This window comes from Aulonocara stuartgranti, assembly GCF_965226115.1.
Source record: "Aulonocara stuartgranti genome assembly, chromosome: 3".
Classification (NCBI taxonomy): domain Eukaryota; kingdom Metazoa; phylum Chordata; class Actinopteri; order Cichliformes; family Cichlidae; genus Aulonocara; species Aulonocara stuartgranti.
The window spans coordinates 18,146,219-18,172,906 of NC_138941.1; the positions used below are offsets into that span (position 1 = coordinate 18,146,219).

General features: G+C 40.9%; 1 protein-coding gene across 2 annotated transcripts; it reads right to left on the minus strand.

Moving 5' to 3' along the window:
- Positions 1-2,163: 2,163 nt before the first annotated feature.
- Positions 2,164-25,086, minus strand: gal3st4 (galactose-3-O-sulfotransferase 4). Of its 2 annotated transcripts, XM_082524481.1 has the most exons (6): positions 24,972-25,086; positions 22,734-22,990; positions 16,541-16,797; positions 12,817-12,933; positions 6,673-6,973; positions 2,164-5,912 (listed from the first exon to the last, which is right to left on the minus strand). In XM_082524481.1, exons 3-6 carry the CDS (start codon positions 16,561-16,563, stop codon positions 4,836-4,838), a joined length of 1,518 nt encoding a protein of 505 aa, XP_082380607.1. In that variant the 5' UTR covers positions 16,564-16,797; positions 22,734-22,990; positions 24,972-25,086; the 3' UTR covers positions 2,164-4,835. The 2 variants fall into 2 exon arrangements, with proteins under 2 accessions (XP_082380607.1, XP_082380608.1); XM_082524482.1 differs by lacking the exon at positions 16,541-16,797.
- Between the last annotated feature and the right edge of the window lie 1,602 nt (positions 25,087-26,688).

The window sequence follows — 26,688 nt, forward strand, 5'->3', positions numbered from 1 at the left end:
GGGACACGAGTCTGATACTTCTACATCATGCACCATATATATGACTCCTGCTGTACTGTCAGGGGGCATCCTGGCTTTTGTGTGGGCTGGGCAAACAGAACACATCAGCTTCCATATTTTATGGCCATGAGAGATTAAGTGATACTTCTGTTTTTTGTAGATTCTATTGCTTAAACTCAAATTGTTCCTTCTTTAATTTGAGCATCTTAACTTAGATCTAGATTTCTCAAATGCGTAGTAATTACAGGCTTTCCAAAACAAAACTTTTATTCTGTGTTCTTTTAAGTCGGCAGAACTTACTACCTCATAACCGATTGGAACAGTGTCTATACTTCAGGAAGTAGATGGCAGAATGAGGCAGAAAGGATTTTACTCAGAGCTGTCGAAAAGGAATCAGTCAAAGGATGAAGTGGAGGAAGGCCAGACATCAGAGAGGGAAGGTGAAAGCTAAAAGGAGGTGATGCACCTCATCCAAAATAAGAACTGTTAAATGTAGGGCTGTGAAGTTTTTAGGCACAACAGTATCAAACAACGTGGCCCACAACCACGTGATTCTCTGACTACATCAAACAGAAAATAGGCAACACTTTGAAATAAATATTAGCAAGTCCATTAAGGCAACAAATGAGAACAAATGTCCTCAACAAGGCTGCCAAGGAAAGATGTTTCCCTTCACAGGCGATTTCCTGTCTGAGAAACCAAACCTCATAACTTCAGAGCTTATACATCTTGTCCAGAATAGACTGTGGGTGTCATCATTTTGCCCGTTCTCAGGCTCCTCAAACGCTGGCACGTCCTTTAATCTTTTTGTTTGCCCTGTCTGTCCTGCATCTCTGACAACTTCCACAGTTCTGAATAAAATATTTTTCAGCTTCACTCAGCTTCACATTCTGTGATCAAACAAGCTGATGTCCACGTCAAGGAACAGAATATTACAAAAAAAAATGTTTCTGTGAAATTAAATTAAATTATCTAAAAAAATCTAAATATCAAAACATGTCTCGGGAGGAGTGTTATGAACTCCTTGGCCTGCTGTATGATCTGATTCGAGACAGTTTATACCTCAGTATATTTCTGAGTGCTAACTATAATGTACAAAGCAGCCTGCTAACTAAACTCACTAGCTTTAGCTGATAACTGAGCAGTCCAACCTGTCAATCAAATATGGTTGTTTCACAGAATAGTTATAAAATGACATGGTTTCACGTATCTACTAATTCTACGTCATTTAAACCTGCAGTGTTTCTAATGCTGGCAGGGCATCCTCGGGTTGCATGAACACTGCATAGAAGTCTACGGGAAATGATTGTGTAGGTCTGTGAGCTCAGTAAAAAGATTTTTAAAGACATTTTTCATTGAATAAAATGTGGAGTCTATGAAGATGTTCAATATGTTCAACTTGAATATGATCTAACGATGTACACAAGCTTGAATAACAAGTTTTAATTCTTAAATTTAAAGATGAAACAATTGTGAAAATAGTCACAAATATGGAGGCTGATATTTGCACAGATGCAACGGCAGCTGTAAACTTACAGTTTGCTTTGCACTCACTGCATTTTCTGTTTCATGATTATAAATGTAACAATTTACACATAAAGTTCTTTGATCTTTTTACTCAGGACATTTTAATGCAGCACAGAACAACCACCGTATCACACAGCTGCTGTCAAATGTTACAAACAAGGAGGCAAAAAGACGTAGGAGAGTTAAAGATTTTTTTAATTATTTAGTACAAGAAAACAAACACAACAGATGCACACAAAGAGCGTGATCTACTACAAATTTCCGACAGAATACAGTTTCAAGTAAGATCATAGCCACATATACTGCAGCTGCTCGGCCTGCTCAGTAACATCTGGAGCAACATGAGGAGTTCTCTGTGAAATGTCCTGTCAGGGCTGTGGGAGTGGCTGAATAGAGATCGTTGGCGAAGTGGGCATGACAGAAGGTAAATCACACCACCTACCACTGATTCTTACTCTGACCTGTACCGCTCTTGTCCACTATGTACAACATGGAACTTTAATACTGAAAACGAGCTACAAAATGAGTCACATTACAGTATTTGCGAAAATTCAAATAAAGCTTTATCCTAGATCGGGAAGCAAAGTTTGACTTTCTGGTACCTTCTAGTACCAGAAGCTGTTTTTAATGGAGTGCAATTAAAAGGAAGAAAACACACACACACGTGTTTAAACACCAATAAAAAGTATGAGCAGACAGAGGTGACAACACAGTTACTGTCCTGAATTTAAGAAACAGGTTTAACTTTGTTATTTATTTATGTGAAAATGTTTCACCTCATTTTATTTTTACTTGTTTACATTTTTCAACTTGTTTGCCATCTTCCATATTTATATTGGAATTAAGTGTGTAATAAAGAAATTTCCTCAGCATTAATAAAGTCTTTTTATTTCTTTATTGCACTGTGCTGATTACATGACACGACTGTGGTATCCTATAGAAGGGCGCTCGAAAAGCACAAAAACATTATGATGGAGTTTTCAGCGTATTAACTGTTTGTCGTCCATGTTGGCAAGAATTGATTGGCATTCGTCAGCGATTGAGTACCGACATGTATGCTGTGTGTAAATATGACTTATCACCACTAACCTTCAGAGAGTGACAAAATGTACCTGGATATAATAGTCACAGTTATCTAATAACCAAAATATAAGGGACACTTATGTTACAGCATGTAGTAGCACTCTATGATAAAAAAAATCCATATTGTGTAATTTTTTGAATGTTCAGCTGTTACGGGTGTAAAACACGAACAAGCAGAATAGGAAGCGATATTCTTCGAAATCTAAACGAAAGCTGGCAGGTGCAAAAGACAGAAAGGTCTCTTTCAGTGAAGTCAACACGACGTGACTTGGAAACCAGGAAAACCACGGGAAAGGAAACCATTTACTTCAGTTACGCTGCTGTGACATAGAAGCAGCTTCTGTCATTCCAAACGTCTGCGTAGGCTTGACCTCCAGAGACCTTTCTGGATGTGACATCGAGCACATTTTAATTAGCGCGACTGAAACAATGTTGTTGAGACCCCAGACAGGACTATGACACTCCTGAAGCAAGAGTTTCACTGTTAATGATGGCTTATTTATGAATGAAGAGAAAGTCAGTTTTAGAGTAAACTAAAATAAATCACTGGTTTCCTGAGTGAAGGGAAATAAACACCTTATGTCCCTTTGATTTTAAGACGTTGTTCAGTATTGACTCTCTTTAAACACACTGACTGTAAGAGATGAATAATATCCTTTCATCAGAGGAGGTAGCCACTCAAACACAGTATGCCTGAATCTCCCTTACGGGCCACTGCTGAGGTGACCAGATGTGCGCTGTGTAGGGTGGCCGACTCTGGACGGAGAACAAGACAATCGAATGTTTGACACTGGGCAATAAATTCAATACTTTCAACAATGAACGAACATGTACGATCTAGGAAACAACCTGTTGTAAGGAGGTTCATTTAAAAACAAAGTGGCGCATGCATATTTCCTGTATATGCATGCAGTCACGTCTGACGCTGTCTGTCACCTGTGCTACCTCGCATGCAGGGATGACCCTCACTAAGGCAGGGCCAACACTGTCAGTGAACCCACTCTGTGACACTTCTTATGCAATCAAAGAAACGTTGTTTTCAGTCTGTGTTAGATTGTACGGACAGCAGTTGGTGAAGAACACAACTGAAACAGTCGTCTAGCTTTAGCACTTTATCTGCTAAAACTCCTAATATGGTCTGTGACTCTACTTTCCTTCCACAGGCACGTCCTCAGAAAGGAGGGAAAGGTAAGCATGCTGGCCCTGCACTTGCCCAATGTAGCTTTGGACCTCAGTATGGAAGAGCAGCTCAATGACAAAATGAAACTGGGACTGCTGGGAGTCACTGGAAACAACAGCGAGCCATAAGCTTTCTGCCCGACAGGTGCAGACGTGGTTAATGTTGCTGAAAGTGTGGATCTGAAACAATATAGCAATCTTAGTCTAAAGCTAAAAGATGTATTTTCCTAAATGTAAACAAACTGTGGCAGAAAACTGAAACTCATAATCCAGAAATAGCTTTTAGAGTCCAGACTCACCACTCGACAGCACAAACAAGCCTGTGGTGTTTCAGGAGACACGCCCACAGGCACTTATTTTGAAGCACTACCTTAATTTCACTGGGAAAAAAATCATTACACAAACCTGATGTAAATCAAAACATTTAAAATCCTGCCTAAAAGTGAATTTTTAAAAATTCATCTGGAAGATGTACCTGCACCACCACAGCTGCTATCTGCGGACTTCTCCTATAGATGAGATTTGCTGTCTCTGAGCCGCGTTTAAAGGCAAGCTTATGTAAAAAACAGTCTGTATGTTAAAATACAAAAAAAGATTTGAGCAAGGAAGCGATCATTTGTCTGATGAAATCAATAACAGCTGTTAATGCAACAACAAACCTAAAATGTCTTGGTTTTCTGCAGTGCTCTGTCCAGCGAGACTGTCTTCATGTTTTTATTTTCACAAACTCCCGCCTGTGTCGGATCAGCCACAAGACCCGAGCGGTGTACCCCTCCTCTGTAACCTTGGGACAGCTTGTAACTTTCATTTAATTTAAGCATCAACACAATAAGAAAATGCAGTTCCAATAATAAAATAGACTGTCACTGGGAGTAATTGCCAAAGATGAAAACATACCAAACCAGAGAGTGTGTTCAGGAAAAGAAAGAAAACTGGAAGTGCTGCAGAGAAGCTTGTTTCTTTCTCACATGTAAACTAAATTTGGCTCAGGCGTCTCTGGTCCGTTTCCCCTCACAAATCAAAGGTAACATGTAACTCACCTTAAACTATCTCAATCTTTCTTTTTCTCGCACTCCTTTTAAAGTCTGGTTACTCTTCATTATACGGCTTCCATCCCAGTCTCTTTCTCTTTCCATCTCAGCTTCTCCCATCATCATTTTCTCTCCTGTCCTAGATGAATCATGTCTTACAAAAGCACCACCAGCTGCTAGCTGTCCCTGCTGTCCCAGCTGGGGTTGGACAGCCCGTGGGAACTGTTTACTATCCAGCAAATCTTTGTATTGGATCTCGGGCCTAATCATCCTCAGACAGGCCATCCTGGTAGCATTGTCGAGACCCGGCTGGAGCTCGTATCCAAGAATCTTTACTACTCCGCTCTGAAAGGGTCGGATATTTTTGTCTCGTATCCGGTACGCTTCTACGGGCTTTCCACCATCCTTCAGACAAACCCGGCCCAGGATTTCCCGCCGCATCCTGAGAAGAGCTACTTCTTGCTCCATCTGGGCACGACCAAACTTGTCGATATCCTCCCAGAACGTGCGGTTGAAGGCTTTGTATAGGTACCAATCTAAGGCGTTCCACTGGCGTAGCTTCTCCCGCTGATGATCCGTTAGCGACAGATTGGGCAACATCTTGCCTTGTGAGCGTCCAGCTCTAGCACCGACGCCAGCCGCTACGGCAGCTTTGCCGACCCAGCTTCCGCTCATTACGCTGTTGCTGCTGGGCTTTTGCTGCCGAGCGTTAAGGCTAAATGAGACTACAGCATCCAGTGGCCAGCAGAGGGCATGTCTCAGCAGGATCATAGACTGGTCAAAGTACTCGGACACAAGAATCAGTCTGAATGTCTGGCGGATCATGGCCTCACCATGCTGAGCTAATTCCACTGAGAAATTAGCATTATTGTCCATGCCAAAATCAAACCACAGCAGGTTGCGGGCATAGTGGTTGTTGCGAAGACGAGGGTCATAGTATTTATTTGGGTCGTCGACAAAGTCGCCCAGCCCTTTTGCCTTCCGAAAGGCAGGAGCTACTTCTTTGTAATAAGCAAAAGAGGACTCCGCCAGCGCGACAGGATCCCTGATGATAGAAAAGTAGAATGTGTCTGCAGGCATCACTTTCTCCACCTGGAAGACAAAAATTGAAACAGTTACAAATAACGATACTACTGCAGTAGCATCACGTATTGTCTCTGACATCAGCAACGGTTCAACTATCCATTGTTTTAATTATGAAACCAACAGAAGCTCCTCTGATGTCATTCTACCGCTGAGCATGCTCAATCTGGACAGAGGGTTTGGCTTGCTGACACGGGTATTTACAGGTATTTACACTAGCAGTCTGGTGATTAGCCAGAATGACAAATAGTGCTAATGCACAGCCCGGCAGAGTTAGGCTAACCAATCCCACTGGGACCTTCTAGTGCTGGTTGAAGGGTTCAGTTTCCTAAGAGTCTGAAGGTTTGGATGGGCTGGCAGTCCTCCTACAGTCATACAGGCGGTTAGGTTAAGTCAGACTAAGCATGGAGTTTAGTGTCTGTAGTGTTTTTAGTCCAATTTGAGCAAATTTCTAAATGAACATCACTTTAGCCCACAAAACGACCTTTGTGTATTATTTTTGTGTATTTTGTTCATTAGTTGTTGTTGATTATCTTCTGCCAATTTTTATTATATGGCTGAGGCTACTGATGTCACATCTGTATATGAGTTTGTACACTTTCATTTTCTATATATAAACTATAAAATGAGTCTCTTTAAGATGTCCAGCCATGTTGGAAATTTGAACAGTGGAGGATTATACAGATGGCTGTATGATTATCAAACCATTTTCAGTCATTACTGTCAGCCTTCTATTTTACCCACCATTCTCTTCGTGTGAACGACTTACCTCTGGCTTATTAAACCTCATGTGATTGCCCATGATGTGAAACTCCGTGGCTCGGGGACCTCGATAACCTTTGACTCTGTGAGCATTGAAGGGTAGTGGGTACCCCAGCTGGTAGCCCAGTGGAAGGGCAAAGCGAAGGTTGCGTTCCTCTCCAAAGCGGTACAGCATGTTGAGCACTGTGCTGCTTGCTGTCTTGTGTGTCTTGAGGAACATGATGTGAGTGTGGGGCTGACAGGAGCCCAGAGACGGCCCCTGGGCATCAGGGGATGAAAAGATGGAGTGAGCAGCTGGTTGGGCACTGCTGTTGGACGAGTGGGAAGAGAGGAGCAAACTGTAAATAATTATTGTTCAGAACATCTCTGGGATTTTACCACAACTCAAATCTACTCACCATATGATAGTATTGACATTTCTACAATCAATGCAAATCAATTCTTGGTCTTACTTGTACTACAAAATCAGTAGGTTTTCACCCCACATCAGAAATCATGTTTAAAGCAAACAGCTTAGCAGCATCACACTGTCTCAACCGATAGAACTGATGTGGCTGTTCACAGGAAATGTAAAAGAAAGGCAAGGCAAGGCAAGTTTATTTGTATAGCACAATTCAACAACAAGGTGATTCAAGAAAGGACAACAAACAGAAACAGTTCAGTTGCTGAGTACACTTTGAACCTAACTCCTTACTTCATGCAAAGATAAAATGTCTTAAAGAAGTATAAACGTATGAGCTTTGAATTTATTAGTTGCTGTGAACTGATTTTATAACTGAGTTTTATTCCTGTCTGGATGGTTTCCTTCTAAGCAGATGTTACATAAACACAGACACATCACAGCCAAAATGTTCAAAGCTATACTGTGGTAGCACGGGGATTTCATTTCACACAGGCACAAATACTCCAAGAAAGCAGCAGCAATCATTTCTTCATCATTAATAGCAAACTGAATGAGAAGCATGTGATTGGGTAGCATTTGTCCTGCAGCTGTGGCTTAATGGTTGGGTAATAGTGGGACAGCAAGGACAACAGTATTTCACAACATTCAGGGCCCTGTTCTGTGGAACCAGGGTTCAGGAGACAGACAGTATCTCTACTTTGAAGACTAGGCTTACAGATACAGCCACTTTAAAAACGGCTGTCTCATCCCTGACAGGACCGTGGGTGGGCGCGTGACGGATTTCTGACCAATTGCCAGCTGATGGGTGGCTGTAATGATACCCTCACCTGGAAGATGCAACCATGGGTGGTAACGTCCCAAAAGCAGCATTTAGGAAAACCGGTGGTAATATCTTGTGTATCCACCAGGGGGCGCAGTGTGGAGGCTTGTTATCCTCCTGAGACCCAGTAATTCATTTTTGTGCACTGTAGTACACATTTAGTTTTTGCTTGTAGCTCTTATAGTCTACTTGCCACTCTTCTAAGTCCTGATGTTTCTTAGAGAGGACAACAGTACCTTTAAAATGATATCACATGTGTGGGGGTGTGGCCTTGCCAATTGTCTTTTACCCACCTTTTCAAAATGGTTGGCATGCCTACCAGCATATTTTATGGAAGAAAGAAAGGTAAGCTTGATATTTACATTTAAAATGTTTATTAATTTTCAAAAATAAACATCTAGTAAATAATTTGAGGGGTTTTTAAGAATTAAGCTTATTGAGTTTCACAGAGAACATGACTAATTTATTAATGTGTACTCTAGTGCACGTCGGGACTTTGTACTTATATTTATTTCACTTTTTCCTAGTAGACAACTCTTTGACAAAGGCAGAGAGAATTCTTAACAGAATAATTGAGCGAGATTCAAACAGAGATTTTTCAGAAGATGAGAGTCATGTGAGCCAGATAGGAGAGGGTGAGAACCCAGGAGGAGCCACACAAAGATTATCGAGATGCAGTGGCAGATGTGATAGAGAAAAACACAGGGCCACCTGAAATCTGTCGTCCTATCTGGTCCAAAACCAACATGTAGGAGAATCTGGATTTTTTGCTTTGAGTTAAAAATAAAATATGGGTAAAATGCAGGAATGATTTCCAGTAAAGTAAAAAATAAGAGTCGCATTTATAGCTGAATCCATGACACCTGATTGTTTCTACACGATCACGTCTTTGCTGAAAGTTATCAATGATCTCAATGTGCAAAAAGAACTCCCAGTATCTGGAGTTCAAGCTCCTCTTGGCTGAGAAACCAGGGACAAACATGTGAACAAGACCTGAATAATACCAGTAATGAAGAGTTCTCTCCAAAAATCAAGAAAAGGAGGCCCCAATCAGATGAGAGTGTAGCAAAATATGGTTCCCTCCACTTGCCTGAGATGGTTAACAGTCCAAGGCATTTCAGTTGTAGAATGGTTGGGTGCAACAGTAAAACATATGTGGGATGTGGGAAGTGCCAAATGTTGCTTTGTGTCTCCAAATAAAAAAATCACAGTACTTCCTCAGATATCATAAATGAATTGATTTTTGTGAAATAGAAAGCCCAGTGCAATCACTTGTTCCTGAACCAATGGCTTACAGCTAGTGAAGTGTCAGTGACTTCTAAGTTGGTCCCTGATCTACATTTTTATTATTATATTGTTATATAAATAAGTTTTAATATCCTGCTTACAACAAATTCAGTGGAGCTTTTAATTTTCTTAAATAGCTCTTGAATTTTGTTAGTTTCACATTCGTGATCAATGAACTCCCCTTGTGCACTGTAGTGCACATGTTGTAAAATTTAAATAAAATTAGTTAAAAATAATTTTGTTTTTGTAATGTGTTTTTTTTACCGTCCCAACACTTGATTTATCTGAAAAAAATCAAAATCAAAATATTTTTTTCCCCTGGGTCTCACCATGTACATGTGAAACTCGAAATATTAGAATATAGTGCAAAAAAATTTTCAGTAATTCTACTTAAAAGGTGAAACTAATGTAGACTCATTACATGCAGAGCGAGATATTTCAAGACTTTACTTGTTATAATTATGATGATCATGGCTTACACTTATGAAAACCCTGGATAGTATAACCATACATATGTACTCAGTACTTGTCTCGGGCCCCTTTTGCATGAATTACTGCCTCAGTGCGGCGTGGCACGTCAGCAGTGACGTGTTATAGAAGACCAGGATGCTTCAATAGCAGCCTTCGGCTCTTCTGCATTGTTTGGTCTATGTGTCTCATCTTTCTCTTGGCAAAGCCCGTTCAGGTCACGTGAGTTTGCTGGCCAATCAAGCACAATTATCCCATGGTCATTGAACAAGGTTTTACTAAACCGTCATGACTTTGTTTCTGAGAGTGTCTCATGACAATGACGTAAGCCCGTGCGACGTCCGTGGCAGCAACAGATGTTTGCAGATCAATAATGGACGACCATGCAGCGTTTAAAGCGTGAAAGTAATCACATTACTTTGAGTTTGATTCTGTAAAAAGTGACAAAAACATCAGCGTTTGCTGCACACTCTGCGCAGAAAGAAAACTTCTTTCTACACCGAAACATTAAACTTCAACTCTGAGCGAGCAGCGAGCACGCTGCCACGGGAATGTGACGTTCACAGAGAAACCCCCGGATCCTCCCACTGACAGGACCACTGTGGGCAAACCTCCACCCGCCCCACTCCTGCTAATCAGAATCAGAATCAGAATCAGAATACTTTATTGATCCCTGGGGGAAATTATTTTTTGTTACAGTGCTCCATTTTAAACCAACATTAAGACAAGACAGACAATACGCTAACTAAGAATAGTACAATATATACATATATATACATACATACATACATAAGTCACTTATAAATAAATATTTGGAAAAGAAACATGTGTAGTTGTAGCAGCAAACAGTGTGTTAAGTGGATGCGTTGTACAGGGAGATGGCCACAGGCAGGAATGATTTCCTGTGTCGTTCAGTGGTGCTTTTTGGTAATCTCAGTCTCTCACTGAACGAGCTCCTGTGACTGACCAACATGTCATGGAGTGGGTGGGAGGTGTTATCCAACATTGTCTTTATCTTGGACAGCATCCGCCTCTCCGACACCACCTTGAGGGAGTCCAGCTCCATCCCCACAACATTGCTGGCCTTACGGATCAGTTTATTAAGTCTGTTGGCATCTGCGACCCTCAGCCTGCTCCCCCAGCATGCAACAGCATAGAGGATCGCACTGGCCACCACAGACTCATAGAAAATCCTCAGCATTTTCTGGCAGATGTTGAAGGACCTCAGTCGCCTCAAAAAATAGAGACGACTCTGGCCCTTCCTGTAAAGTGCTGTGGTGTTTTTAGCCCAGTCCAGTTTATTGTCAATGTGTACTCCAAGGTATTTATAGTCCTCCACAATGTCAACACTGACCCCCTGGATTGAAACAGGGGTCAAGTGTTTCCTGGTCTTCCTGAAGTCCACGATCAGTAAACAGGTGACAATAGATTTAAGAGCTGCTGAGTCTTTGATTTTATTTATTTTCTGCTGTGTTTTACTCGCATCTATTTGAAAGAGTGAAAACACAAAACATTATTTTATTTTATGTGCTGGAATATGCAGAAAATAGATTTAAATGTTAAACATTCTTCCAGTCAGAGAATGTCGCATATTATTAAATTTTTGCTTCATGCATGAAGTTAAAAGATTAAAACTAACAAAACAAGTTTTTCATTTGATTACATTTTATATGATGGATTATGCAGAAAAAGTAGAACTGGGCTGAAAGTTCTGTTGCTCTATTACATATTCAGGTTGTTTATCATGGTTTTAAAATGTAACTAAGTAACTAATTACTTTTGAAAATAAGTCATCAGTAAAGTAACAGGATTGCTTTCTTGGAAAAGTAATCAGTAATTAGTAACTAATTACTTTTTCAACTAACTTGACCAACACTGCTCGCCATTCTTCCTCCAGACTTTAGGACCTTGGTTTCCAAATGAGATGCAAAATTTGCTCCCACCAGAAACTGGACTTTGTGCCACAGATTAACAGAGCAGTTCTTTTATTCTTTAGCCAGGTGATTCTGTTTGTTGTTCAGGATCAGCTTGACATGAGGAATAGAGCATTTGAAGCTCAACTCCAGGATCCGTCTGTGTGTTGCACTAACTCCAGCCTCAGTCACTCCTTGTGAAGGTCTCTCACACTGTTGAACGGCCTTTTCCTAACAATCCTGTCCAGGCTGAGGTCATCCCTGCTGCTTGTGCACCGTTTTCTTCCACAGAACTTTCTATTAATGTGCTTTGATGCAGCACTTTGAGAACATCCAACCTCTTTTGCAATTACCTTTTGAGGTGTTCCCTCTTTATGGAGGCTGTAGTGATGGTTTTCTGCACAACTGTCAGGTCAGTAGTCTTCCCCATGAACCAGACTGAGAGACCATTTAAAGGCTCTTTGCAGGTGTTTTGGATTAATTAGCTGATGAGAGCGTGACACTTTGAACCTACGATATTGAACTTTTTCAAAATATTCAAATTTGCTGAGCTTTTGAATTTGAAGTTTTCATAAGCTGTAAGCCATAATCATCAAAATTATAACAAATAAAGGCTTGAAATATCTCGCTTTGCATGTAATGAACCCAGAGCAGCATCTAGCGGTGTGGCTGTTATTTTACTATTACTGTATTATAGTATATATATTGCTATATGCAATACTGTTGAGCATGTATTTGCCTATGTAGAGCTTACAGCGAGGGGGTTTTCAACCACTGCAAACGTACTCCCATGCTGTAGTCCTCCACAATACCAACTGCATGTTGCTCGACATGGATGATGCTGTATGTTAGTTAATGCCAACTGCTTGACAAGTCAACAGGTACTAGCGCGATAATAGTTGACCAGGAATGAGACAAGTACAAAGACATTACACACTCGTTTATGCTGAGTTAGTATGAAACGTAGAGAGAGCTGTTTATGACCACAAACCAGTGATCTCTGTTTCACTTTCGGTCTGTACAACTTCACTTTTCTTCACAGATGGACGAAAAAAGGACATCCAATGGTTGTACCAGCTCTACCACATATTTGTGACACTGTTACCATGTGACAAAAACCCACTCTATAGGAACACGGGCAGCCCACAGTTGTCCATGAACTGCCAACATAATTTCCTCATAATAGAGAGAAAGAAAACTAAATCTGACGCAAAAATGTAAAAATCCAATGCAGTTCAAATTGAAAAAGCAAAACCATACCTCTTGTTGAAGATGATTCCCAGCAGCTGGGTGGCAAAAGCAATGGCCACAAAGAATAGCAGCGCTTTCCACATCCAAACTGGACCCAGCCGACCACAAACCAGCGATCGCAACATCCTGTGAGGAGGAGAGAAGGATGGATGAATGGAATGATGCACATAGTTGTGAGCCCAAAGCAGTCAGTGGAAGAGGAAGATACAGAAAAAGAAGGGGAAAAGTGTGTGGAAAGAGAGTAATACGGATGGATGGATGGATGGATGGATGGATGGATGGATGGATGGATGGATGGATGGATGGATGGATGGATGGATGGATGGATGGATGGATGGATGGTAGTCGGACAATTGGATGGATGGATGGATGGATGGATGGATGGATGGAAGAATCAAACACAGTAAGATAATGTCATTAAAGTGACAGGATAGGGTTTGAAGAGGAGAAAAGGCATGAAGAGACGGGGACAGCTGGATGAGTCATAAAACAAAAACGACTGAAGTATCTTCGGGAAGGAAACCAGTCTGAAAATAGATCTTGTATTCCTTAGATTCCTTAGATACTGATGTCCGGTTCATTCTTATAACAGAAGATGAATAAACTCAAAGCATACTTTTAACCAAAATTTAAATACTAATCAGTTAAAGGTTCAAGTTAATTTTACATAGCACCATGGACTTTTCCTTGGCTAGGAAAGGCTACCACTCGCCATTGAACAGAGTTTTTTATAATGTGGCACAAACAAGGCATGAATGTGATTGGTTTGAAAAAGTTGGGGAGGGGTCACAGTTTAAACCTGGCCTCCCTACTGGTCTTTGTTCTGGTGTCTGGCTCATGTTTCCCCTTACACTTTGTGCAGGGGGCTTGTCTCTGTAATGAGAAGAAAGACGACTCCTCTCTACTTTACCATGGCAACCGCCTCTCTTCTCGAGTCAGTCCACTGGAGAGTGAAACTCTTGACACCTTGAAATTTTTGTACCGTGCTGCACCATCTCCAATGAATTCATTCCCCAAAAATTCCTAAGGGGGGACGGGGGGGTCCTCCCTGTTTATGCTGTGTTTTAGTTAGTATCCGTGTACCAGTCTGCCTCTGATACCAGTGTCTTGATTTTTCCTGTGGGTTTATATGTATGGGTGTGGCATTTTCTTACAACACTCTATTCTATGATACATATTTGTGTAGTAATGTTAGAACAAATTATGAGGTAATTGTGAAACCTAAAATAATGGGGTGTATATGTAATAAAGATTTTTAAAAATGTGTTCAAATGTGTATCTGTTCATTGTAAACATGTATGTATTAATGTCTGTAACTGTAACTTTAACCTCAGCCAAACGTCTCCGAAAACGTCGGAGCGCTTTTGCAAATATGTGGTGTCTTGATAAACCGAGCAGATATTTGAAGTTTACACAGCTACAGTATCGCCTGAAAATGTGTTAAAGGTTTATTTTGTGACCCAGAAATAATAAGAGTAATATTAAAACTAAGTAGCTGCTGCCATTGTTGGAAACTGGAATTGGCTGAGTTGTGCTATGAATTCTGGGAAAGGTTGGTCCACGAAGGATACACCCATCCTTCAAATCTGGGGAGAAGGAGGACACATTTTTCTGAGTCTTCGAATTTAGACATTTGTCACGTCGCTGTAACGTAATCGGCCAACAAATGTGGCCTGCGAAGGATGCAGCCCCTGAATTTGTACACAGCTACGATACTGGACACAGCTTCTTCTTCTTCTTCGGGGTTTAACGGCAGCTGGCATCCTTGAACATGCAGTGCTGCCATCTTCTGTTTCAGTCCGTTATTACACTCTTAAATCCTGCTACTTATTCCTGCGTCTTTTGGGATCTTACAAAGCTTCAAATGACGCGTCGAATATTAAATCAGTCGTCGACGATTTTGATAGTCGACGTAATCGTGACTGGTCGACTAATCGTGGCAGCCCTAATGTCTATTGATGTCTATGGTGTTTCCATAGTTGGCACTACTAATTATTAAAAGGGTTTGCCCATCTTAAACAGTAAGTGTGACAATACTTTCCATTATCAAGCATTTAAATAAAAACCCAACACCACTAGAAAAGGGATAAAAATATACATCAATAAAAGTCTTTTTTTTAACATATTCATGCATATGTAACAAGTTCTATGTAAAAGAGCCTGTAGTGAGCTGTCAAATGAAATAGTACTTTCAGACAGTCTGTTTTTCAGTGACATTGATTGCTGTCACACAATCACACTGGAACAGATCAATGTAACAGGATTTGTGATAGATGTGTGTTCATTGGTTTGGAATCACACACAGGTGTCATCAGAGCGTGAACACAACTGGCATGGTCTTTTTGTGTTTGATAACAAAGGAACACTCACAGGAAGTGGCTGTTATGTCATACAATTGCACGTATATTAAACCTAATTTAACCTAATGCATTTTAGTAAAATGCTTATTGGTAATAAGCTGCTACATATTGCCAAAACAACCTTGCAACTCTGTTGAAAGGAAGCGTATTTCCTCACTTTTGGGTTTTATCATACTGATAAAGAGCTGATACACTTATCAAAGCCTCCCACGGGTCTTTAAAGCTGAGAGGGGCTCAGTGTAAAGACCATAACATATGATTCACATCAATTCAATTTTATTTTTATAGCACCAAATCACAACAACGGTCCCCTCAAGGCGCTTTATATTGTAAGGTAGACACTACTAAAACAATCATATGATACCTATGAGCAAGCACTGTGCTGGCGACAGTGGGAAGGAAAAACTCCCTTTAACAGGAAGAAACCTCCGGCAGAACCAGGCTCATATTCATATCTATCCAACTTAACAGTGATGCCTCGTTCCATCCAGCTGGGCGAACAGAAAAAGAAAGAGACCATTCGCACTATTACAGCAATATTGTTTTCAGAGGATAAAGGCAACTTTGTCGACTTTGCCACATTAGCTTTGTACTGTTAATACGTGCATAGAATTTATGCTTCTATTACAATTTTGTAAAAACATCTTTATTAACTTTATTTTTTTTATTTAACCCTAAAAAATTAATTTAAAAAAACCTCTACAGTTAAAAATGTCTTATACTGATGTATATTACTATTTCAATCGACCCAGTTACGTTACTGGCTAATGGGACACTGGAAAAGTTTGGGGAAAAACTTCTTCAGTGGACTTGGAGACGTTGATGACTAGAATAATCTTCTGACACTCTCCTAATATGTGATGGACTAGTTCTCTATGATTATTTGACATTTAAACCCAGACGGATTCATAACATTGCAGTCAGGCACGTTACAGTGTGGTATGTCATATGACAGCTGAAATCACACTTCCTCTAAATAGATTTGTGCATTTCACTGTTCACTTTGATCAGATCTGATCACACTGCCTCTCCGTCTGATTGTCACTTCTGCAGACCAATGTGAGATTAATATTAGGGCAGCAGCCACCACCCTGTTCACCACATATTACAAGTCTGAAATGCCCAAGCGGAGTTGGAGGGAGAGGCTGTATATATGTATATGGTTCCCGAACTTGTGACCATGTTAAGACTTGGCGTGTGAAGAATCCCTACACCCACACCTTCGCCCATGTCTGCAAAATCGCAGCCTAGCGCCGCCCATTGTACACCACAGTCTCTCCATCCTAATAACCCCGTTATGGTTTTGCTATCAGCATCTTGTTCTGTGCCCACTTGTTCCATTCTCACATCTATTGCTAGCTATTTCAAGTTACCTGGCTCTCCGTCTGAAAATCATAGCTGTGTCCCCAGGCCGGTATCGGTGACGCTGTTATTGTGCAGCTGCAGAGAGCTCGGAGCATCTCGGAGGCTTCAGCTGCGGCAGATCCACTGCTCGGGCCGTGGACCCGGATCAGCCCCGCGGAGGGACACGGGCCGGAATACGTCCCTGTTGGGCTGAAAGCCCGTCTAGTTCCGAGGACGTAAAACGAAATTTTCTTTCTTCCAGCTGTAAACCTTCCTGCCTATTGTGCTGATAATGAGAATACAGTAGAGTCAAGAAAAGAACAGAGGATGTGGCGTACTTCCGGGAAACATCAAAATAAAAGCATTCATGTGTCTGGACCGTGAACAAGCCGTGAAGGGTATTAGCGTTAGTCGACGTGGGTGCCGAGCAGTGGGTCGGGGGGTCTGGGTCCGTTCATAAAACTCACTGTACCCCGTCCGATGAACTATACACATACTCAGTCTACAGGTTTGAATTTGACATGTCGCCTGTAAAAGTGGCTCCGCGTTGTATCCGGCTGCTCTTGCTGTCGCACACCGTGCTTTTATTAAGTGCGTTATTCCGCTTCGGTTTAATTTATTGACGTCAGCTTGGCGAAGGGGGTTCGCCATATGTGACGTCACACGGTGTGACGCTGTTAGAAAGGCATCCGCAGAAAAAGAAAGATTCGTTCCCATCGCTTTTCCTTGACCTCCAGGGAAACAAATCCAAGTCCAGGAAAGGTGGTAAGAGAACTGATAAGGAGTTAGGAAAATGCTCTGAAAATCCGAAAGACCCTGCGCTTGTCTCATTATCAGTGTGATGCCGGATATCCGCCATATTTAAACTACTAAGTGCACGTTCTACTCCTTTAATCGAATCTCGGCAGTATTTGGACCTTTATTACAAAGGTTGGAAATTTGACGAAAACGGAAAAATTAGGCCAGATTTACTAACGCAAGGGGGAGTAAAAATACATGGCCTTGTGACATGTATTTGTAAAGAGGAGAATATTTAAATGAGTCACTACAAAATCTGTGCCACACAGTTTATTGCAAATTGCATAATATCTAAAGCCCCAAAAATCATGTCTTATGCCTGCTGCTGTTGTGATAGCTACATCTTTTTGTTTGTTTGTTGCTTAAAGACAGGAGATAGATGGTGATGTGGATGTTGCAAAGCTGTGCCAAAACCGTGTCTCAGTAAAACTTTGCACTCAAGCTTATAGGCGAGCCCCGCGTATTGCTCTTCAATAATTCTGGGATTTTCATGTAAAACTACAAAAACAACCACAACTCCGATTCTCTTTCTCAGCAGTGTGCACACAATACATCTTATTTTCTCGTATTAACCTGCTGTGATCTAGTGGAACTCCGTTCCTCCACGGTTAGGATTTGTGTGACTGCAGTAAATTCCATCCATCAAAAGTTTATCAAAAGAAGTAAAAGTTTATGATGTCCCTAAAAGGACCCATCTCATCTTCAAGAAGTCATTGTACTGTATCTCCTCTTTAGAGTACTTTGCTCTAAGACTGCTGGCTTACTTGTGGTTCCCAGGTAGACGTGGTAATGGGAGGCAGAGCCTGCTCTTCTGTAGAAGCCTGTTTCTGCTGGCACTTAACCGTACAATCAAATGTGCCTTAAAGCAACTGTTTATGTGGTTTGGTGATTGAATTGAATAAAGTCTGCAATGTGACAAAGAGCATTACCAATAATGCAAACTAACTGTACAGAACCTCAGACAGACTGTTATCAGTAAATATATATCAGAATTTTTATCTTCTAAATCTGCCTTCTTAATAGGAGACCGCGACTCAACTAAAAGTTGTTTTTATTCCTGTTGTGTAATGTTCAGAGTGCAGCTGTGCATTTAACAGGCTGTTGCTAAAACTAAAAATATAGGGTTGAAGAAACATTGGGACGAATGTGTAAAATGTATCATCCTGATCCATGCTCTGGTAAGAAAATCCCAGAAAGTTGATTCAGTGTTTTCAGAAACGTTTCATCACAACAGTCCTCAAATGTCTGGGATATACCTCATCATAACTTCTTGGAGGTTTCCCTGAGAGAATAAGCAATCTTATAGCTGGTGGCTGCCCACTACACCTAATCTTAAGGTCAGCATAAAGTTATTTTCCCTGTAGGAATCAGTAAAAGCTACCTTAGTCTACAATTTGGGGCTTAATGTTGAAAAAGATCTAATACCTTTTGACACAAAATTCCACTAATCACTGTCACACTTTCCTGATTTGGTCTCACTGCCATTACTGAATATTAAAAGTAATAAATGACAGGTTTGGTGATATTTTCATAAACTATTCATTTACCACATCAATAAACACCATGACGGCGCAAAATGTTTTTTCTAACATGGCAACCTTTAAAAAGTGAAAGGAGACAGAAAGACAGGTGGGAAAGAATACAACTTAATGAACTTTTTGATGCCATTTTACACACAGTACTGGTGCAGAATCTAGAAAATGTGGGGAAATACTGGCATCATATACAGTACTTACTTCTGAAGAAATTATGATGGGACCCTGAAATCAGTGGCGTGTCTAGAAAATTTTTGTTGGGGGGGCCAGGTAGGGGCACAGATTTGGAGAAGGGTGGCAGATGTAATTGGCAGATAATGTTAAAAACAATTCCACCAACCCTTAACCATAATTCAATAACCCTGTAAACCTAATAACCGAATGCGCTTTTAACTCTTATTAGATTTTAACCACTACGGTGCAAAGTTTTTAGATACTGCGTTGATAAAGTACAAGAGATACAATCAGTCAGTGTTTATTCAGCATTCAAGGACAGCAATATTTGCATAGTATTTTTACTGACATGTAGTGCACATATGTTTTGGGCAAAAACATTTTTGAATATTAAAATACGAACATTTGTAACAAACAATTGACAAATTAGCCAGTTCCAATGCAAAACTTTATCTGCCTGTTAAAAAAAGAAGATAATCTTCTCACAAACTGGTGATTTATTTTGAAACAGGAAAAAAGTGGAGAAACAACTGAAAAGACTAACATTTGAATAAAACCTGAAAGCAAGTAAATACTTTCTCTGCTGCCTTATGGTAAACTTTGGTAATATTGATAAAGAACAACACTGGCTGATGATAAAATACAATCAGCTGGCATGGTGACACTGCCAGTATTAACCTGCAGGGCTGGACTGGGACAGAAAATCGGGCATTTTGACTACAGACCGACCCACCAGGTATTAAAGCCATGAAGCCTTTGAATGAAAACAAACCCTGTTGTGACAGTGATGTATAGTCTTGTTGGTATATGTATGATTTCTATACATTTTACGTCAGATAAAAACGTTGGTTGTAAGATTTAGATAATTAATTAATAAAAACTAGATATTTTAAATGAGAATAAGAAAGTATGTCTTTGTGCCCCCCTCTCCCTGTTAATGCCCTACCTGCCCCCCTGGCAACACTTTGCTAGACCCGCCCCTGCACAGTTACCAGCTGTCAGCTACATAAAAAAGGATCCTGGTGTTATTTGTCTCTCAGAAACAGTTCATAACTTCCCTTCAACTCATTCATGTCACCTAAAAGGTAAACCTGTTTCTCCATCACCTGTTCAGCTCTGATGATCCAGTAAGGACGTCTCCTGGTTTCATCTTCATGTTTCCCTCTCACCACATATCCAAACCGATACCATGACCAGCAGCTTTACAGCTGTGGCTCCAGCAAACATCAGCTGATACTAGAAATTAATATTAAATAAATTCTAACAACAGCTGATCAAGCTTAAACATGCTGCTGTTGTTTAGCGCGACATCCGCTGGTTTCCTCTTTCTGGCGCAAAGTGGGCGATAAATAAACAAGAGAGAAAAGCCGATCAGCTGATCATTGATCAGTTTTCATGATTGAAGTAGAAACAGGAGAGGGAGGGGGGAGAATGAGAGAAGAAGAAACAGCTGTGCAGCGTAACGACAGAATGACTCCAGCTTTGTGTGGTTTTTTTTTTCATTGTAGCTGAAGTCCGGGACAAACTGTGTTCCTTTTCAGCTCAACACGAAACGCGTAATATTTTCTCTGAATACGAGACGATTCCGTTTTTTACAGGACGGTTGGCAACTCTACTAACTAACCTTATGAATAAAGTTCACTATCAGTAACATCATAGCACCACCCAGCTGTATAAACTCCGTCATGCTAGCTAGTACGCAGTACGAGTTATTGTAACTGACTGTAAAAAGTCAGAATAACGAAAATAAACTCCACCTAAACTTGGTTTATATCTGACCCAGATAGACTGCAGGTCATAACTTCTTACCTGAAGTTCAGTTCACCTGACACTCCGGCCGCTGCTACCTCGGGTCTCTGCTCCTCCTGCCTCCCCTTTCCCTCATCCACCTGTTGCCTCTGTGGAAGCTCCGCCATAGCCACCACCAAACAACTGACTTATTTTTACACATCTGCCAGCATCTGGCCAATCCACCACCGTTCATTGTTTGTACCGTTAAGGGAAGAAAGACAACAAAAAAGCATTGACACCAGGCGGTGGGCCGATGGCCAGTCCAGCTATGGAGAGTTATCAACCTCTGTCTCTCTTCCACAGCATGTCTTTATCCTGTCTTCCTTCTCTCACCCCAACCAATCACAGCAGATGGCCCCGCCCCTCCCTGAGCCTGGTTCTGCCGGAGGTTTCTTCCTGTTAAAAGGGAGTTTTTCCTTCCCACTGTCGCCAAAGTGCTGCTCATAGGGGGTCATATGATTGTTGGGGTTTTCTCTGTATCTATTATTATAGGGTATACTGTACAATATAAAGCACCTTGAGGTGACTGTTGTTGTAAATTTGGCATTGTATGAATAAAGTTGAATTGAATTAATCTGTAGTGGAATACATTTAAAAACATCCAACATAAAGACAGGGGCTGTCATTGTCCCTGAATCTTCTCATGCTTTCCTGCCTGTTATCTCTCTCTGTCTCTCTGTCACAAAGGTAGTGGTTGCCCCATGATCGGAAGGTCAGGGGTTTCAATCCACTGAACGGCTACCCTGAGGTACCCCTGAGCCAGGTACCGTCCCTACACACTGCTGCCTGGGTGCTGCACTGGTGGCTGCCCACTGCTTCACTGGGTGAATGGGTTAAATGCAGAGGAGTAATTTCCCTACAGGGACTAACACATACACATTAGGTATATCACATTAGCCACCTGAAAGCATGAAGAAGGCTAAAACCGCTTGGTTAAGGGAAGAGATGAGAAAGATGGGTCTATATGGTTCTCTGTGGATTATTTGATGCTTATTCACTGCCCTGGGTCGACAAACTCCTGGTTGGATTAAGTACTGCTCGTCTTTATACAACACACCAAGGACTACTTGTAGATTGCCTTGTCTCCAGAATCCACACAGATATATATTTTGGAATATCACGTTTAATGGGAGCAACTTTTCTAATGTGCACCTCGAAAAATTACACAGTGTAGTAACCAAACGTGATATTCAAAAAGATATATCTGGACAATGATTTTGTTTTTTGTTCAACTAAACCAGGGGTCGGCAACCTGCGGCTCCGGAGCCACATGCGGCTCTTTAGTCTTTATACTGCGGCTCCGTGGTTTGGGGAAATAAATTGTAAAAGTATTTAGCTGAAGTGTATTTTATTTATGTTAGTTTTTTTTTTAACTTGTAGTTCTAAATTGGAAGATTATCGTGATCTTGAAATATCTTGAAAAAAATAAAATCCCCACATCCCCACGGCTTGCCCTGGCAAACCGTGACAATGCCTAATTTGTGGATTGTCGATCTTCAGATCCTCATACGTATTTGAGCAGCTTTTCTCCACCATGAACTATGTTAAAAACAAAAACTGCTCACGCCTCACAGACAACAGCTTACAGTCCTGCGTAAAGATGAAAGTGACTTCGTACAGCCCCGGTCTCCAGACGCTGTGCGCAGAGGTTCAGGAGCAAAAGTCCCATGTCAAACATATCACGGCAGACCCAACGATGTTTGCATGAACAGAATGGCTGTCGCCATCCTCCATCTTTAAAATGTATTACCCTTCCAGGACCTGAAGTTAAGTAAAGCGCCAGGGTTCTTATCAGTGTTTTCCGTATTGGACCTTATCACTGTTTAGTTTTCACATTTCCTGTTTTATTGTGTTAGCCTCGGACTGTGTGTATGTTCCACTTCCTGTGTCATTAGTTAGATTTAGTCCAGCTGTGTGTACTCACCTGTTTCTTGCCATCATGAGCCGGTGTATTTAAACCCTCAGTTTCTCTCAGTTCCTCGTCTTATCATCGTCTAATCCACAGGTGTGTTTCCAGGTCTACTTCAGTCAGCCAGTCTTTCAGTTTCAGATAGCTTCTGTCCGTCCAGCCTCACTAATAAATACCATCCACACCTTCAATCTGCCTGCGAGTCCTGCATTTGGGTCCACTCGCCCTCTCTCTACAGTGTGACGCCTGACAACTTGACATCGACCAATCAGCTGAAAGGAAGAAAAATCTTGTCAAAATTTGTATGTGCAAGTTGAAACTCACACGCATGCGAGGGAACTTGAACAGGAAGCTTCACACATATTTTTTTGCCTTCTATCCGTAAACAGACATTAACCAAACAACTTGTAACTTGTTTAATTATCTTTTACAAATACAAATCTTTTTTAGGCACACATTTTAGATATTTTGATTTACAAGGTTACAAAACTCACTTCACAACTAGACAGTCTGATTTACAAGTACAAAATATTTATGACCATAATTTGAGCCTCTGAATCAATCTGCAGTCCTAATCCCGAGACCCCTTTGCACAGTGTTCAGAAGAGTTGTTCCTTATATTTCTTAAAATGTTTCTTAAAGGCACATTTATATTCCTTCAGCCTCCTCTCATTTTGCATATAAAATAAAATACATCTAATTTTCTTTGATGTACTTGCTGTGTAACTCTTGTCCTCCATACATCACAGACCGCTAATCACACTTTTATCAGTTAATATCTAATATAGCGTTCCATGTTCTTCCTCCTGCAGCAACTGTGTTATAAACAATGAAACGCAAAATGCAGTTACAACGAAGATTCACACAATCTGCTCAACTGTGTTTATGCTGCTCTCTATAAAACAGGAAGTGATGTGTGACCTAATACAACAGACTTCACACAAGAGGGAGAAACGCTGAGGGAAGAATTTGGAACAAATAACTGGATTAAGTTCACAAAGAGAACCAATACAGGAAATAACCTAAACATTATAAAAAACCATCCCTTGATAAATAACCAAAACAGTCCAAAACACTGAAAACAACTGACCGAGGACCATGACAGTGTGTATTTGGGGATTTGTTTGCATTCATTTACACACACTCCATTTTCCCAAGACTTCAGGATGGACACATAGTTGAAAAACTAGATGAAGTTCCCATCGATCCAACCATTCTCTTCCGCTTATCCTTTTTCAGGGTCATGGGTGCTGGAGCCTATCCCATCTGTCTTAGGGTGAGAGGCAGGGTACACCCTGGACAGGTCGCCAGTCTGTCGCAGGGCAATGAAATTCCCCAAATCCGAAAAGCAAATCCAGAATCTAAAAGTGTGTATTTATTTAGGAGTTTAAATGTAATTAATTCCCAATTAAAAAACAAGTTAACTTTGCAGAAACTCACCACTGCTCACACTGTGGGGACAGGAAGCCGTCCTGATTCTAAATTTAGAAGCAAAGCCTCTTATCAGTTCACTGGTGCCTTTGTTAAGGAGCACAACACCTGCTGCTCCTGACCAGAGTCTACTCCACTTTAATCTACATGGCCCAGTTCAGAGAGTCGTAACAAAAACGAGCACAAGAAAACATGCACTGCGATATCTGCTTTTGTTCTATTAAACACAAAAACAGCTGCAAAGAGGAACTGATGAAGTCACTGTGTTTAGAATAAGTAACAGTGTGCTTAGTGGTTGCGTTAATGTTTTGTCCCAGCATGGTTTTCTAATAATGACGACAAGTACAGTAATACTCATCATTACATTATCAGAAAAAAGAGAAAACAAACTGTGTCAGTTTATTTTTATAAAGCTTTTATAAGTTTTATAAAGCCTTATGAAGGGAATCGTTTTACAACATCAGTGTTACATCCCTGAATCAATGTGACATCATGTGCACCAAACTGCACCGTTAAGGCTTTTGTAAAATGACTTTTCCTGTGAAAAACTAAGAATGCTCCATGATTCAGTGCCACCTTTTACACCTTTAGTAAGAAGGTACAGGCGTGAGGCAGGTTAATGCTTCACTGCTGTGAAGCTGTAATAAACCTGTCACAAATCTTTCTCTCTAATAATTTTGTCTTAACTTCAGATTCAAGTTTTATGTTTCATTAAAGGGAAATCAGACTGCCTCGTTTTATTGCCACCTCCAGGTTAACACCCTGATGTTGCGCAGTTTACAACGTCGCTGTTTGGATGTTTTAAAAGCAAAATACACTCACGGTGCGGTTCAGCAGGTCTTCCTCGTATAGCGGTGTCCGGTTAGTGAAGAAAACAAAGGGCGTCCTTGTTGCACTGCTCCTGTTGGCTCAGCAGACGGCTGAGAAAGACCTCTGAAGTTACCGTGTCATGTGGTTCCTCTGCGCCACACAAACACCATCACGGACACGTCACTTACCCACTTTCCCGTTTTTAACTTTAGCTCCTGAATAAAAAAGTTTTAAATTCGGTATTGGGGGAAACAGTAATGAATACATGTGAGCTGGAAAATGTCTCAACACGTTTATTATAATATACAACCCTGAATTATACTGATTCAATTCAAGTTTATTTTATTTATATAGCGCCAAATCACAACCACCGTCGCCTGAAGGCGCTTTATTACTGATGACCCAAAGACAATTCAGTCCACTGATGAGCAGAATGCGCATCAGGCAGCTACGTGAAGTTCACCACAATTAAAAAATGAAGCTTGGAGAAAAAATAGATCCCGGGGTCAAATACGTGATGAAACAGGCTTTTGTGTAGCTACCATTCACTGCGCGTTGTTAGTTAGTTTATGTCACACTGGTTACAAACTATACTGCAGCTAAAGTATGTTGATAGTCATGTTTCACCTTTAACAACAGCATCTCTGTTCTCGCACTTTCATTCCAGACGCATTTGTCTGTCCTGCTTTGTGTTTCTTTGCTTTTTGCGCTGTCCACGGCACGTGCTGCAGAGACATCTTGTGGTCATCTTGTGAACGTTTAATGGGTTGTGATTGTTATTTTAGAAATTCAGAGCTTTGAATTCGTTTTAGAATAGTAACATCACAAGTTTAAGTTAGATAAAAGACTCTTGACAGCTTACAGGAAACAGAATCTGCATATACTGCACTATTTCAAATTGCTGACTGAATCCTCCACATTGCTGCTGTCTTTCCAATTTGAATAAAGCATTTGTTTTTCGTACATGGCTTAATTTTTAGCTAGATCAAATCGTTGACTATTTCAGAATCAGAATCAATGAAACGTACAACAGACACCAAGCAATCATATAAAGTGTAGAAATAGAGATATAAACATAAATATTAAAGTATTAACACTAATGTTTCTGGGATATTACAGGTGTGAGTGCACAGGTGCACAAATATACTTTGTGGCGTACAAAAAGTGACAGAGTGTCTGGTTCAGTGTGTGGGTCTGACCCAAGTAGATGCATTAGTTTGATAGAGGGAGGTAGGAACAACCTCCTGTGTCATTCCCTCAGACTGCAAGGTTGAAGAAATCGCTCTTCAGTGTGTTACGGAGAGGGTGGGAGTCATTGTCCGTGACCGGCAGCTGTCATGAAACGGCCCAAATGCAGGCTCGTAGGTGGGGGGAGCCTGCATCTGTGAGACAGACACGCAAAATTAAAAAGGAAACCATGAGAACAGACATGAAAACTTGACTAGACGTGACACATGGAGCACAAAGGAGGCACAATAACAAACCCCAAGATCTAAAACTCATTAAAGAAAACCAGAAACTAAATTCAAGATCCAAAATTATTTATTTGTCACATGCATCGTTATACGAGTACAACATGGGCTCCGTAGGCTGCAGCGCCCCTGAGAAGGACAAATGGATGGATGGGTTTTTAAATAAATCTAACACCAGATGTTTGTTCGGACTGATAGATCCACCTCCCATTTCCCAATAGGAAGGGATCTAAGCAGCTTCTAAAGAAAAATGTGTG

Bases quoted from the DNA above. Each gene is read 5' to 3' on its own strand.
- gal3st4 (XM_082524481.1), bottom strand. From the start codon at position 16,563: ATGATTTTCAGACGGAGAGCCAG. The intron at 12,934-16,540 runs GTAACTTGAAAT...TCCTCCTCACAG, and splicing joins ATTTTCAGACGGAGAGCCAG to GATGTTGCGATCGCTGGTTT. The intron at 5,913-6,672 runs GTAAGTCGTTCA...TTTGTCTTCCAG, and splicing joins TGAGGTTTAATAAGCCAGAG to GTGGAGAAAGTGATGCCTGC.